This window comes from Tasmannia lanceolata, unplaced genomic scaffold (genome assembly GCF_043159265.1).
Source record: "Tasmannia lanceolata isolate RefF3 unplaced genomic scaffold, GAP_Taslan_0.1 ptg000008l, whole genome shotgun sequence".
Lineage (NCBI taxonomy): Eukaryota > Viridiplantae > Streptophyta > Magnoliopsida > Canellales > Winteraceae > Tasmannia > Tasmannia lanceolata.
The window spans coordinates 37,949,326-37,965,900 of NW_027518685.1; the positions used below are offsets into that span (position 1 = coordinate 37,949,326).

A 16,575-nucleotide genomic window follows, 5' to 3' on the forward strand; every position below is an offset into this window, starting at 1 on the left:
ATATATATATATATATAGGTCTATTCTTATAAGCATTGAAGAAAATCACGGATTTTTACACTTATACGTAAGCACTCAAGTATACTGACGAGAATCCTAGATCTTTATACATAGGTTTATTGCACTAGAGTATACTGATAAAAATATTGGATTTATAAACTTACGCCTATGCACAAGTGTTTACAGATAAGGATCTTGGATTTATACCTTAAGCATGTGTCCTAGTCTATACTGATAAAAATATTGGGTTTATAATACTTAGGCATATGTACAATTTTCTGCTTGTAAAGTTTCAAAATAGTTTACTTATGTATATACACTGTATATGTATATCTGTGTACAAAACTGGTTCAAAATTCCCAGATTTATACACCGCATATACGTGTATAAAAGTGGTCCAAAATTTCCATGTTTTTACACTATAATTGTGTACCAAGTGGGTCAAAATTTTCCAGGTTTATACATTGTGCATACGTGTACCAAAAAAAAGGGTGGCCCAGTGCACGAGGCTCCTGCCATTGCGGGGTCTGGGGAGGGCTAGATCTGCGCAGCCTTGCATACGTGTACCAAATGGGTCAAAATTTTCCAGGTTTATACACTGTACACACGTGTATAAAACTGCACCAAAATTTCCAGATTTATACACTGTATGTGTATAAAAAAATGGTCAAAATTGTCCAGATTTATACACTATATACGTGTATAAAATCGGTCCAAAATTTCTGAATTTATAAATATTTTATGTGTGTATATATATATATATATATTTTTTTTTTTGATTAAAAACCACAGATTTAGGTATATTTATACCTATATACGTACACACACACACACACATATATATATATATGTGTGTGTGTGTGTATGTACGTATTTTTACCTATATACGTACACATATATATGAGGAAATGGTTTGTGTGCAGCTGCACAGCTCCACAGATAGGTTATCTGTGCATGGCTGCCACAAACCATTGGGGGGCCACATTTTTGGAGGGATCTAAAGCATTCATTTGGAAGGCCCTTCCATGGATAGGGTGTGTACCAAAAATCAGCCCTATAGGATCATCCTAACCCTGCCATTTGTGGAAGGAAAAAATGGGCAGAAACAGTGTCTGTCCATTTTCCTCTCCAACTTTGATTGGGTTAGGATGATCCTATAGGGCTGATTTTTGGTACACACCCTATCCATGGAAGGGCCTTCCAAATGAATGCTTTGGATCCCTAAAAAAATGTGGCCCCCCCATGGTTTGTGGCAGCCATGCACAGATAAGCTATCTGTGCAGCTGCACACAAACCATTTCCTCTATATATATGTGTGTGTGTGTGTGTGTTTGTGAGCTAGAGCTCATATAAGCTTATATGAGCTAGAGCTCACGAAGTCACAAACATAGGGGGCCCACATTGTTTGGATGATCCAAAGCATTCATTTGATAGGCCCTCGTATAGATAGGGTGTGCCCAATAAATCAACTTCATAGGATCATCCTAACCCTTCTATTTGTGGAGGTTAAAATGGGCAGATTTATGGAGGTTTATACCCGTCCATTTAACCTCGACAAATGGAAGGTTTAGGATGATCCTATGAAGTTGATATTTTGGGCACACCCTATCTATATGAGGGCCTATCAAATGAATGCTTTGGATCATCCAAATAATGTGGCCCCCTTGTGTTTGTGAGCTCTAGCTCACATAAGCTTATATGAGCTCTAGCTCACGAACACTTTTCCCATGTAGGTATATCTGAACCACAAATTTTTAGATTAGATACATTCAATGTTCTGAAAATCGGAATCGTATCGTAAATCGTAAGAGGGGTCGAATCGTATCGAATCGTAAATCGAATCGTAAATCGTAAGATTTTTCAGATTTATATATAAAAATCAGAAAAAAATAATAAAAAATAGGAAAAATTATAAATAAGAATAAAAAGAGTAATTATCAATTTTCCATTCAAAACCATTAAAATAAATAACATGAAATGCTTGATAACCACTTAACCGATTGTCATGATTAAAATTAATTAACCATTCATTACCAAAATGGCAAAATCCATTCATTCTCTCTATAACGATCTCAAAAAGATAAAAAAAAACTTAAAGTCTCACATATGAACCACAAAACAAAACATGAAACATATCATGATTGTATAAAATATAGATCGTGGATGTCGTCGATCCCATTCACATCCTCATCATTATCTTCGTCATCGGCATCGGTAGTTCTTCCCTCAATATTAACACCCTCATCTCCATTATCTGTGTCGGAAGCAGAACCAAATTCTTCTTCATCTTGCAATTGGCGCTTGTCCTTCCTCTTGTTGAGGTTTCTAACGCCTGTTACATTTACAAGAATGAATATCAATAAATCATGTCTTTAACTCTTTATTACTAAGAAAAGAAATTACAAATAACTTACGTCTTTTCTTTTGTTGAGACGCATGGCTGGAGCCGGCGCCCGTCTCATCTCCAGTAGCTTCTTCCACAAAACATTCACCCATATCCAACCAAGTCGTGTCTTCTGGAAGCACAGGTCCATCCTTTTCCGTTATCCACTCATCGTCCGAATCCATGTCAGATAACGAAATAGGATCAAATCCTTTGTTGTCCTTCCTCTTTGAATTGCGAACTCGAAGTTGAAGATTGTATTTGACAAAAACAAGTGCATTCATCCTTTTTTGTTCGAGTCGGTTTCTTCTTTTTGAATGTATCTAAAATAAAAAAAGTTAATAATAAAAATTAAAGGGATACAAATAAAAAGATATGAATAAAAAAAGTAGACTTACTAACATTTACCTGCTCAAATGTGCTCCAGTTGCGCTCACAACCGCTAGCACTACACGTCAGGCTTTCAATTCGAATTGCAAATTTTTGCAACTCGGGACATTCATCTCCAAAGGCGTCCCACCATAAACCTATTTTTCCAAAAAATAATTATGATAATTTCTAAATACATAAGATAAGAATTCAATTAAAAATTTTTAGTTAAAGAATTTACCTGGTAACTGTTCTTTCCTCATTAACTTTGCCATTTCCCGTCCAAAGAGACCCTCTGCTTTCTTGAACTTATCAATTTGGTTACCAATTAACACCCTCTCTTTTGAACTTGGAACCATTCTTTCTAAACAATCCAATAGCCCCACCTTAATTTCAATGTCCACGTCATTTGAAGTCTCATACTGAAACCGCGGATTTAAAAAGTAACCCGCTGCGTGCAAGGGCCTATGAAGTTGCCTGTCCCAACGTTCATCAATGATATTCCAAATTTGCTCATATTTCTTCTTTATGTTGCCCAAATTCTTTGCAATGGCTTCTTTGGCTCGGTCCATAGCCTCATAAATGTACCCCATGGCAGGCCTCTCATCTGAATCTACTAAGCGTAGGACTTTCACCAATGGGGATGTGCATTTCAAACAATAATACACACTGGGCCAAAATGTGGAATCGCCCAACACAATTCCGCATATCCTGCTCCCATCGGCTTTTTTGGAATATGGGCTTTTTTGCCAATCATCCGAGGCAAACATCTGCATCAAGCCCGCCTTTCTCTCTCTTAGACTCTTCAATGTCAGGAAGCACGTTGCAAAACGTGTCACAGCTGGCCTTGTCAATTCTCCTTTCGTATGCTTACGCATTAGATGCAAAACCCAACTATGATTGTAAATGTATACTGTGATCATCCTGGCCTTTGCGATGGTCTCTGCATGGGTTGGTAATTTTCCAACGTCTTCAAGCATCAAATCTATGCAATGAGCGGCACAAGGAGACCAAAATAATTTTTTCCTCTTCTCCATTAACAACTCCCCTGCTCTCACATATGCAGCCGCACTATCCGTGATAACTTGGACTACATTTTCCTCTCCCACTTCTTCCACAACCGAATCAAGTAGAGCAAACAAGTTATCTGCATTTTTTGAGATATCAGAGGTATCTACTGATCTCAAAAAAACTGTCCCCTTTGGACTATTAACCAAGAAATTAGTAATGGATCTATTCACCCCATCCGTCCAACCATCTGACATGAGCGTGCAACCCGTTTTCTTCCATTCTTTCTTATATTCATCCATCATAGACTCTATGTTCTCTACTTCTCTTTTAAGGAATGTATTCCTCATCTCATGGTAGCTTGGGACTTTTAATCCATGTCCAAAATAGGTTATGGATTCAACCATGGCGTCAAAAAACGGGCATTTAACAAGGTTGAAAGACAATGCATTCGAGTAAAAGAACCTTGCTATGTTTTGGCAAACTTTATCCCTATCCCCTTTTTTCCAAATTTGATTGATAGTTGCTTGCTTGCCGGTTTTTTTGTCCCCCCTCACCACAAAATCATCCATTTTCCTCTTCCCTCTAGCAACACGTGCATTCTCTATTTCCTCTCTATCTTGATAATAGAAGTCCGGCCGCCCCACATCATACTTTGCATCATCTCTTTTCTCCTTCTCTTCTTCATTTTCCTTCAATAGTAACTTAAATTTATCAACAACGTCATCCGGATTTTGTGTACAAGCAGCTACATTCTGTTTTGTACGTCCCAAATGATGCTTCATTCTAAATACACCTCCAGAATACTCTTTCCCACAATAATTACATCGTAATCTTGTCTTGTTATTAGGAACGGCCGTCGTACAATGCTCCCATGTCACATCCACTTCTCTAGCTTTAACCATCCTTCTTTATACTGCACTTCAAACTTCTCAAGGAAATACAAACTTGTAAATTCAATGCCTGAAATAAAAATAGATGACAAAAGGAAATATAGCCTTATAGTCCCACATTAAACCAATCCAACAGCAACACATTAAAGCAATCAAATAGCCCCAGTGCCCCACATTAAAGCAATCCAATACTGAAGATTTTGGACTCAAAATTAAGGGCTCTGTTTGTTTTGGATTTTGAGAAGAGATTGTAAGTCCATAACCAGATTATTTGACCCATAGTTAAACGTAAATTTGGGTCTAATAATCAGTTTTGCACTCAAAATCAGCTCTCAAAATCCAAAACAAACAGAGGCTTTTAATCAGTTTTGGACTCTAAATCAGTACTCAAAATCCAAAACAAACAAAGCCTAAATTTGGGTCTGATTACACAAAATCAGTTCTCAAAATCCAAAACAAACATAGCCCCAAAAATAGTTACAAAAAACTGATGATTTTGATCTCAAAATTAACGGTATGTTTGTTTTGGATTTTGAGAAGAGATTGTAAGTCCATAACCAGATTATTTGACCAATAGTTAAACGTAAATTTGGGTCTAATAATCAGTTTTGTACTCAAAATCAGCTCTCAAAATCCAAAACAAACAGAGGCTTTTAATTGGTTTTGGACTCTAAATCAGTACTCAAAATCCAAAACAAACAAAGCCTAAATTTGGGTCTGATTACACAAAATCAGTTCTCAAAATCCAAAACAAACATAGCCCCAAAAATAGTTACAAAAAAATGATGATTTTGATCTCAAAATTAACGGTATGTTTGTTTTGGATTTTGAAAACAGATTGCGAGTCCATAAGAGATTATTTGGCCCAAAATTAAACGTAAATTTGGGTCTGATAATCAGTTTTGGACTCCAAATTAGTTCTCAAAATCCAAAAAAAAAAAAAAAAAACAGAGCCCATTCAATTTATAAAAAAAACAGAGGGTTTATACACTGCTGTGGGGAAAGGAAGAAACCCAGCCCTATTCGTTTTGGATTTTAAGAACTGATTGGACAATCAGTTCAATCGGTTCTCAAAATCCAAAACAAACGGTGAAAAAATGAAAAAGAAAAGAAGGGGAAAGGAAGAAAGCAGAAATGAGGAGAAAAAAAAAAAACAAAACATACCTGGTCAGCTTCTTCTTCTTCTTCTTCTTCTTTGGAGGAGGAGGAGGACCGTACGGAGGATTTTTTTGCAAACCCTTATTCGCAGAGGGTTTCTGCAAACCCAGACTCGTCGGGAAGAAAGCAGCTCGAGGGTTTTTTTTTTGTCTCGTGAGAATGAGAAAAGAAACGATTTTGGGGCTTTATACACTGCTGTGGGGCCCACTTTTTCCCAAAAAAATACATCCATCATAGATCGCACGATTCACTTGAATCGTACGATTCACGATTCAATCGTACGATTCAAGTGTGAATCGTACGATTCAATCTAAAACCGATTCAATCATACGATTCGATTTGAATCGTACGATTTGAATCGCAAATCGTACGATTTTAATAACATTGGATACATTTACACTTGCTTATAAAATTTCAAAAGAAAAGGGGATAATACAGCACCTACTTGGATGAAGACTAAAACCGAACAGTGCTAAGTCCTTAAGTCGAAGAAGTGACAAGCCTCCTCTCTCTCTCTCTCTCTCTCTCTCTCTCTCTCTCCCTTCTTCTTCTTCTTCTTCTTCTTCTTTTCTCCCTCTCACTTTTTTCCTAAGGGATAGGAGACGGATTTTTCTCTCCCTTAAGGAGAGCTTTAAGCCTAATATAAATCTTTCCCCCTTAAAAAATTGACTAATACACTTGCCCTAATTACGTTAGATTGATTGATTAGAATAAGACAACAATGAAGTGTTGCCTATTTGGGTTCCCTCCCTTATTTTCAACTTTTCAAATCTAAGATTCTTTCTAATTGAAATTAATGCTAACTTAAGTGAAATCCTAATGCGCAACACACAAGAGGGGGTGAATTGGGTGTTTTAAAAATTTTCTATTCCAAAAGTTAGGGCTTATGAAATTAACCTAGTTAGTTCTAACCCTTGTTCAAAATTATATTCAAATAGAAAATGGAGAGAGATTACCAATCACACCACAAGAGAGAGAAGAGGAAGCAAGGAGACCACACAATGATTTTATAGTGGTTCGGTCACAACTTGACCTACTCCACTATCTAAGTACTTTGTCTTTCCTTGGGATTTTTTCTACTATGGCAAGGCTCCTCCACGCCGCTTCACAAAGCGTATACAAGCGATTACCGCCTCCACACCCTTGTATTACAACTCCGCCTCTAAGGACGTTTTTCTTCGTTGCACCGCGCCTTGAAGCAAGACACTCCTTTTTGCGATTCCAAATACAAATAGAAGAAGGAAAAGAGAAAATGAAAAGCTCTCAAGCCTCTTTAACGCGAACACAACTCTCAAGGCTCACAAGAGTCCTAATGATTGAAACTAAATGCTTAGGGAAGTACCTCTTGACAATAAATGAATGCAAGTTTGAATGCTCAAGAGATTTAAAAAAAAATCCTTTTGATTTTGAAAGAGAAAAGTTCTAGAGTTTGATAATGATTCAAAAGGTGTAAATGAGGGTCTTTGATGGGGTTTAAATAGCCCTAGTTCATTTGAGAAGAATCAAGGGCAAAACTGTAATAAAGCTGGGTGGTTGCCCCTACTCTCTGGTGCCTTTTTTTTATTTTCAAATTCTAAACCGCCGTGCTCACCCGCCCTTATCTGGCGACTCTTTTTTATTTTCAAATTCTAAACCGCCGCGGTCGACTAGGGTCACCGCGGTCGTCCGCCCTGGACTAATTTAAGATTTGAGAGTTTTAAGTTCAAAAACATTAAGCGGTCGATCGAGGGTGTAGCGGTCGACCTCCGAGACCAACCTGGATGATTTCTCAAAATTGAGAAATCATTCTGAGGTCGACCGGTATTGTCACGGTCGACTGACCCGATAAAATTCGAGATGTCCTGGAATTCCAGGTAGCATCCCGCGGTAGCCCGCCCTAGCCCGGTCGACCGGCCCTGTGTTAAAAACTTGATTTTAAATATTTTGTGCAAGGGACTTTGGGCCATGGTCTTTGGGCTTTAAACATGTGTTTTCAAATACATAAATGCACTTAGAAAAATAGCTTTAAGGGTGATTTGAAAACATTAAAACATGCAAACATTAAAAGCCAAGATGACTCCCATGCATTCTAAAACTATAACCTTGAATCTTCTTGATCTTCAATCTTGTTGGGCCCTTGCATGAGCTTTTCCTTGTCTTGAGATAGTTTTCAACTACATTCTTGCACTTGTGGCTTCCTTGATTCTTCGATACACCGTACGGCTTGAAGGATGACCACAAAGACTTAACTTTCTCCAAGACTAGCCCCTGTTCTTCTAGCTTTAAGTGTTGACATGAATGAAACTTGTCTAAATCACATCACTAGAGAAGCTATTAGCAAACTACCATCAATTTGTTGATCATCAAAACAAGAGAGGGATGGACGCTTTGGCTTATATTCTCCCCATTTTTTATGATGACAAACCTAAATTGATTGTGCGGTGGCTCCCCCTTAGTAAAACATTTATGCAAATTTTGCCTCTCCCTCAATATATGCTTATCATAAATATGAAGATTAAAAGACTTATGACACAATTTAGAACAAATGACAATGAGCACAAGATAAGCATAAGTAGAGCTAATATGGTGACTAGGGAAATCATATGCATGGAACACTAAAGTGAAACAAGTGAGAGCATACATGCATACATAATCAATTTACCATTCTTCTCCCCCTTTTCGTTACATAAAAAAGAATGGGGAAAGATAAAACAATTGAAAATCCCCCAAATATTATTATTATTTTTTTTGTAAAAAGAAAACTTTTGTAGAAAACCTTTTCTCCCCCTGTTTTATAGAATACATGCCTAAGTAAATATAGTATTAATCAAGTAAGTAGACATGTTCATGGTCTTGGTGAGGTATGGAGCCAAATGATTAGATGTCTTAATTAAAAGGTGAGTGTACACTCTCCATCTTACTATGTAAGAGGATTGAGAGTACCAATTGAGTAGTTTTTAAACTTAAATTGACATCATGACCATGCATTCAATAGCACGCAACCATTTAAGTACATAGAATATATGTATATTCATGCTAGTTCAAAATTCTTTTACCTGTTGAAGTGACCACATATTCAAACCACTTCTAAGATCACAAAATCTTTCTTCACTTAGAGGTTGGTGAATATGTCTGCAAGTTGAGCATCAGTGTGAATGTATTCAATTGATATGTCACCATTTTGTGAATGATCTCTAAGAAAATGATGTCTTATCTCTATATGCTTTGTCCTAGAGTGTTGAATAGGGTTCTTGGTTAGATTGATCGCACTAGTGTTATCACAATGCATTGGAACACATTCAAATTTTAGACTATAGTCTTCCAAGGTGTTCTTCATCCAAAGGACTTGTGCTGCAGCAATATGTTCGGCCTCTGTAGTGGATAAGGCGATCAAATTTTGCTTCTTACGAAACCAAGAAACAAGGGATCTACCTAGGAACTGACAAGTGCTGCTTGTACTTTTTCAATCGACTCTACATCCGGCAAAGTCAGCATCCGAATACCCTACTAGATTAAAGTCATTGGAATTTTCATACCACAAACCTAGACTAGGAGTCCCCTTGAGATATTTGAATATTCTCTTGTCACCTCGCAAATGGGATTCCTGAGGGTCTGACTGAAATCTAGCACATAAACAAACACTAAACATAATGTCCGATCGGCTAGCAGTCAAATATAGTGGACTTCCTATTTACCCCTATACTTATTTTGATCAATAGATGGGCCAAGATCATCTTTGCTTAGTTTAGTGGATGTACTCATTGGAGTAGGCTTTGTTGGAGAGCTATCCATCCCAAACTTTTTAAGCAATTCTCTTGTATATTTTTCTTGATTAATGAATATACCATTTATCAATTGATGAATTTGTAGACCTAGGAAATATTTGAGTTCTCCCATCATGCTCATTTCAAATTCATCTTGCATGCATTGAGCAAACTCTTTACACATACTCTCATTTGTTGATCCAAAGATGGTATCATCAACATATACTTGTACAATGAGTATGTTATTTCCTTGACGTTTGATGAAAAGGGTTTTATCAACCTTACCTATATCAAAGCCCTTGTCTAATAAGAATGAACTAAGCCTATCATACCAAGCTTTAGGAGCTTGCTTTAATCCATACAAGGCTTTGTCCAATTTATAGACATGGTTAGGGAATTTGAAATCTTCAAATCTGGGAGGTTGTTCAACATAAACTTCCTCCATTATGTATCCATTTAGGAATGCACTCTAGACATCCATTTGATATAGCTTGAATCCTCTATGGCAAGCAAATGCAAGAAGCATCCTAATGGCCTCTAACCGGGTTACGGGTGCAAAGGTTTCATCATAGTCGATTCCTTCTTCTTGATTGTAATCTTGGGCTACCAATCGAACTTTGTTCATTTGAATCTCCCCTTATTCATCCAACTTATTTCTATAGACCCATATAGTGCCAATCACAGGTGGTCTCTAGGTCTAGGAACTAATTTCCACACTTTGTTTCTTTCGAATTGATTTAGTTCCTCTTGCATGGGAATAATCCAAAAATCAACTTTCTCCGCCTCATCTATACTTTTAGGCTCTATATGTGATAAGAGTGCAGCAAATTCACACATTTCTGTAGTGAGACCTAGTTTTGACTCCTTGAGAGGTATCACCAATGATTTGGGTGCTTGGGTGACCGGATAGAATCTGATTCCCTTTCCCTTGATCATCAACCTCTTTAGGAGGACTTTCTAGCTCTATTGTCTCTAGGGTTTTGCCAATATTATCAACAGGCACTTCATTTTCAATTTCGTTTAGATTTGTGTTTCGGGGAGTAACCTTATAATCTTCATCGTCATGTGATCTTTTCATTTCTTCACTAAGTTCATCAAATTTCACATGAATGGCTTCTTCAACACATAGTGTTTTTCTATTGAATACACTATACGATTTACTTCTAGTAGAGTATCCAAGAAAAATACCTTCATCGGATTTGGCATCAAATTTATGAAGGTTATCTTTTATATTCAAGATATAACACTTACATCCAAACACCTTAAAATATTTAATATTAGGCTTTTTATCATTCCAAAGCTCATAAGGTGTTTTGTGAGTGTGAGGCCTAATCATAACTCTATTAATGACATAGCAAGCCGTATTAACGGCTTCCGCCCAAAAAATTCTAGGCACATTTTTTGTCGTGAAGCATAGACCTAGCCATTTCTTGAAGAACGCTATTTTTCCTCTCCACTACACCATTTTGTTGTGGGGTTCTAGGTGTTGAGAAGTTGTGATCAATTCCATGCTCTTTGCAGTATGAACTAAAGTGGATGTTTTCAAATTCAGTTCCATGATCACTCTTAATTTTTGAAATCTTGCAATCTTTTTCAACTTGTAATCTATTGCATAAAGTACAAAATTTTTCAAAGGTTTCGTCTTTGGATGCAAGAAAATGAATCCAAGTAAATCTAGAAAAATCATCAACACAAACATATATCTTCTAGCATTAAGACTACATGTTTTCATGGGACCAAACAAATCCATATGCAATAATTGTAATGGTCTTGCAGTAGATATGACATGCTTGGGTTTAAAAGAATCTTTATATTGTTTACCAAGTTGACAACCTCTACATACAAGATCATTTTCAAATTTCAACTTGGGTAAACCTTTAAAAATCTCTTTTAAAGCAAGCCTCGACATTAAATCCATATTTGCATGGCCTAGTCTTTTGTGCCAAATCCATGAATTGTCTCCCAAGGAGGAAAGCGTCTTGGTCATCTAGCTCTTCTAGGACCAAAGAATATAGACTTCCGTCTTTAGCCGCTACAAATTTTATTTTACTTTCATTTTCTTTCTTAACTATGCATTTGTTGTTTTTAAATAAAACTTCACAATCAACATTGTATAGTTGGCTAATACTTAGAAAGTTTTGATATAGGCCTTCAACAAGAAAAACATTTTTTATACTAAAGCCTTTAAATTTAATAGTACCTTTCCCATTGATTTTCCCTCTGCCATTGTCTCCAATTGTAACATGTCCTTGGTCTCCCACGACAATGCTTGAGAATTTGGTGGGGTCTCCCGTCATGTGCCTTGAGCATCCATTTTCCAAATACCATCTATCCGTTGTGGCTCTTGAGCTCAAGCACCCCTACAAAAGGATTTAAGTCTTGCCCTTAGGTATCTAAGCTATGTTGGGTCCTCCATTGTTAGTATCAAAAGACTTATCCTTTCTTACCCAAACAAGGTTAGATGATTTTCTAAATCTACATTGATAATTATCATGTCCAAGTTTTCCGCAATAATAACATGTAGGAGAATAAGTGTTAAAATTCTTGTAAGGGGTTTTGGACTTAACAAACTTGGTTTTATGAGCAACCTTCTTTTGGGAATCTTGGTAACCAAGACCTTATTTCCCAATAGAAACCTTGCTTGCCAAAATCTCATCAAGTTTGTCCTTTCCACATGCATGTCTAAGAACAAGTTTATCATTTTCACTAGTAAGTCTTTTGTTCTCAACATACAAGTTTTCAATGTCAAGATATAATTTTTCATTTTCTTCTTTTAAATGATCAAACTTACACTTTAGATTTTCATATTTTCCTTTGAGCAATGTGTTTTCCATGAAAAGTTTATCATTTGTAGTAGATTTTTCATCAAGCTCATTCTTCAAGTTTCCAAAATCCTTGGTTATCATTTCAAGAGATTTCTTCAATTTTTGATTTTTGGAAACTTCAAGAAGCAATTAGGGCTACACAACAAAACCGCTCAAACCGATAAACCGAACCGAACCGGGCCATTCGGTTCGGTTCGGTTTGGTTTTTATATCTACCGGTTCGGTTGCGGTTACGATTTTCACAAAACCGATCCAATCGGTTCGGTTCACGGTTCAGAAAAATTAATCCACAAAACCGAACCGAACCGCAATTGATATGAAAACCGATCCGAACCAGTTCAGATATCTCTTTTTAGTATTTTTTGCCGTTCAACTTCAAACTTTAAACGGTTCGTCCATTATCCCCAAAATCAAATGGTCCAAAGTTGTCTATTATCCCCAAAATCAAACGGTTCATCCAATAGTAATCCATTATGTCTTTTTCTATTTATGACTGCCCATTACTTATAGGTAAAATACAGATAAACCGTGAACCGAACCAAACCGAACCGGTTAAAACCGGTTCGGTTCAACTGCCAATCAGTTCGGTTACGGTTTGGAAAAAATCCAAACCGATGGGATCGGTTCGGTTCAAGAAATTCCCTTAAACCGAACCGGACCAAACCATGTGCAGCCCTAGAAGCAATGCTTTCTTGACTTCTTGACATGTGTCAATTAGTTCATTTATGGTAGGTTGGTCATTTTCATTATCAATTTCACTACCACTACTATTATCACTATCACTATTTGGAAGAAAATAGTCTAGAATTTGGCTTACATTGAGTTGAGATGGACCGCTTGCCATGTAGCATACAAAGTTTGATTTTTCATCTCCACTTTAGTTGCTCTGTGATGTGTCGCTTAAGCCATCCCAATTGGCGCTGAAACTCTTATTCTTCTTGTCATCTTTTCCTTTCCTTTTATCGGAATCCTTCTTGAATAATGGGCAATTGGGACGGATGTGTCCCTTTTTGCCACACTCAAAGCACTGAATTGGATCATCATCATTATCTTTTCTTCTTCTGTCTTTATCTCTCTTTGGAGAGGTGCTTCTTCTTGAGCTCCTATTTTCCGATTGAATCTTCCAAATCTAGAGATTCTTTTGGAGAGGAGCTATTTTCGAGGTTAAGTTTTCCATACTTAACTCTCTCTCACTGTCGTCTTCTTCACTGTCAACCTTGGCTTTGAATGCTACATCCCTCTTCTTTGTTTCTTCCTTCTTTCCTTTCCTTTTGCCTTCCCTCTTCTTCATCTTCATCTCATGGGTGATTAAATTCCTCATGAGGTCATCAAGTCTTAGGGTGTCCAAGTCTTTAGATTGTTCTATTGCCGTGACAATTGGATCCCACGAATCCGGGAAGCATCTTAGGAGCCTTTCGACCAATTCATAATTTGTGTAGGGCATTCAACTCATTTACAATATTAGTAAACCTTGTGAACATGTTGGAGATAGACTCTCCTTCATGCATCTCAAAGGCCTCAAAATCACTAATAAGCATATTAACTTTAGATTTCTTTACTTGAGTTGTCCCTTCATGGGTTGTCTCAAGTGTGGTCCAAATTTCCCTAACCGACTTACAAGTTGAGACTATTGAATTCCTCGGGAGATAGATCACAAAATAGTAATGTCACTCCTTTGGCATCCAATGCAGCCTTTCTCTTGTCGGCGGGACTCCATTCCTTCCTATCCGTTGTGGGTTCAATGTACCCATCTTGGACTAGCTCCCAAATTTCAAAATCTACGGATTTTAACTAAAAAGCCATTCTAATTTTCCAATATCCGTAGTTATGTCCATTAAAATACGGAGGTCTATTTGAGGCATGACCCTCAATATGCCCGAGGGAGCTACCGGAGGAGGAAGGGGGTTAGATGAGGATGGAGGAGGATCGGTTGCCTTGGATCTTTCTCTTGTAGATTTTAGGATCTAAAATCTCTATAAGAGCCTTTAGCTCTACTACCAAGTGAAATCCCAATGGGTAACACACAAGAGGGGGTGAATTGGGTATTTTAAAATTTTTCTATTCCAAAAGTTAGGGCTTATGAAAATAACCTAGTTAGTTCTAACCCTTGTTCAAAATTATATTCAAATAGAAAATGGAGAGAGATTACCAATCACACCACAAGAGAGAGAAGAGGAAGCAAGGAGACCACACAATGATTTTATAGTGGTTCGGTCACAACTTGACCTACTCCACTACCCAAGTACTTGGTCTTTCCTTGGGATTTTCTCTACTATGCCAAGGCTCCTCCACGCCGCATCACAAAGCTTATACAAGCGATCACAGCCTCCACACCCTTGTATTACAACTCTGCCTCCAAGGACGTTCTTCTTCGTTGCACCGCGCCTTGAAGCCAGACACTTCTTTTTCCGATTCCAAATACAAATAGAAGAAGGAAGAAAGAAAATGAAAAGCTCTCAAGCCTCTTTAAGGCGAACACAACTCTCAAGGCTCACAAGACTCCTAATGATTGAAACTAAATGCTTAGGGAAGTACCTCTTGACAAGAAATGAATACAAGTTTGAATGCTCAAGAGATTTAATAAAAAATCCTTTTGATTTTGAGAGAGAAAAGCTCTAGGGTTTGATAATGATTCAAAAGGTGTAAATGAGGGTCTTTGATGGGGTTTAAATAGCCCTAGTTCATTTGAGAAGAATCAAGGGCAAAACTGTAATAAAGCTGGGTGGTTGCCCCTACCCTCTGCAGACCCCAACGGCTCTTTTACGATATCGGCGCGGTCCACTGAGCCACCGCGGTCGCCCGCCCTTATCGGACGCCTCTTTTTTATTTTCAAATTCTAAATCGCCGCGGTCGACCGGGGTCACCGCGGTCGCCCGCCTAGGGCTACCTGTTCGAAAAATATTTTGGCACGAAAACAATATCGCAGTCGACCGAACCCTCGCGGTCGTCCGCCCTAGATTAATTTAAGATTTGAGAGTTTTAAGTTCAAAAATATTAAGCGGTCGACCGAGGGTGTAGTGGTCGACCTCCGAGACCAACCTGGATGATTTCTCAAAATTGAGAAATCATTCTGAGGTCGACCGGTATTGTCACGGTCGACTGACCCAATAAAATTCTAGATACCCTAGAATTCTACCTACATCCCGCGGTCGCCTGGCCTAGCCTGGTCGACCGGCCCTGTGTTAAAAACTTGATTTTAAATATTTTGTGGAATGGACTTTGTGCCATGGTCTTTGGGTTTTAAATATGTTTTTTCAAATACATAAATGCACTTAGAAAAATAGCTTTAAGGGTGATTTGAAAACATTAAAACATGCAAACATTAAAAGCCAAGAGGACTCCCATGCATTCTAAAACTATAACCTCGAGTCTTCTTGATCTTCAATCTTGTTGGGCGCTTGCGTGAACTTCTCCTTATGTTGAGATAGTCTTCAAATACATTTTTGCACTTGTGGCTTCCTTGATTCTTCGATACACCGTACGGCTTGAACGATGACCACCAAGAATTGACTTTCTCCAAGACTAGCCATTGTTCTTCTAGCTTCAAGTGTTGACATGAATGAAACCTGTCTAAATCACAACACTAGAGAAGCCATTAGCAAAACAAGAGAGGGTTGTACCCTTAGGCTTATATTAAGTTACTAAAACAGAAGGAGGGTCAACCTATGGGAGATTTGCCATTAAGGCAAATCCCATGATTGGCAAACTTTCCCTGATGGGAAAATTTGCCCAGCCCACGGTGAAAGTGAATATTATTCATAGAAAAAGGTTTCATGGAAAATCTCTTGGTATATATATATATATTACTTTTGGATTTTAAGGGATTAAATGAAAGCCTAAAAAGAATTTTAAAACACATCCTGCAATAAGCCCGTACCGTAATGATAAATGGGCCATAACTTCGTCAAATCGTGTCCAAATCGCATGATTTTGGGCCAATTGGATTGTTAATTGAAAAATTCATCTAGTGAGACAAAATCAAGTCAAACGGACAAGATTTGACGCCTCAAGATTTGGTTTCAAACAAAATGACGAAAATACAATACGAACCTTTGATTTCCCCAATATCTTGATCTTGAAGGATCAAGGGGAAAATCGACACTGCAAAAAGAAGATTCAAATCTACACGAGTTCGATAGATGACTAAAGGACCCAAAGATTGATCCAATGGTTCGGAAGGCTCCGAACCAAGATCA

At 37.6% G+C, this 16,575-nt stretch overlaps 2 protein-coding genes across 4 annotated transcripts in view; one reads left to right on the forward strand and one right to left on the reverse strand.

The window, feature by feature from the left end:
• The window catches only part of LNO1 (Nuclear pore complex protein), a 134,983-nt gene that overhangs the window by 75,796 nt on the left and 42,612 nt on the right, over nucleotides 1-16,575 (forward strand). The gene's annotated exons all lie outside the window — the stretch shown is intronic.
• Nucleotides 2,489-4,806, reverse strand: LOC143885307 (uncharacterized). Its single transcript, XM_077389416.1, has 2 exons — nucleotides 2,994-4,806; nucleotides 2,489-2,910 (listed from the first exon to the last, which is right to left on the reverse strand). Exons 1-2 carry the CDS (start codon nucleotides 4,663-4,665, stop codon nucleotides 2,735-2,737), a joined length of 1,848 nt encoding a protein of 615 aa, XP_077245531.1. The 5' UTR covers nucleotides 4,666-4,806; the 3' UTR covers nucleotides 2,489-2,734.

Bases quoted from the DNA above. Each gene is read 5' to 3' on its own strand.
- LOC143885307 (XM_077389416.1), bottom strand. From the start codon at position 4,665: ATGGTTAAAGCTAGAGAAGTGGATGTGACATGGGAGCATTGTACGACG. The intron at 2,911-2,993 runs GTAAATTCTTTA...TTGGAAAAATAG, and splicing joins GAGGAAAGAACAGTTACCAG to GTTTATGGTGGGACGCCTTT.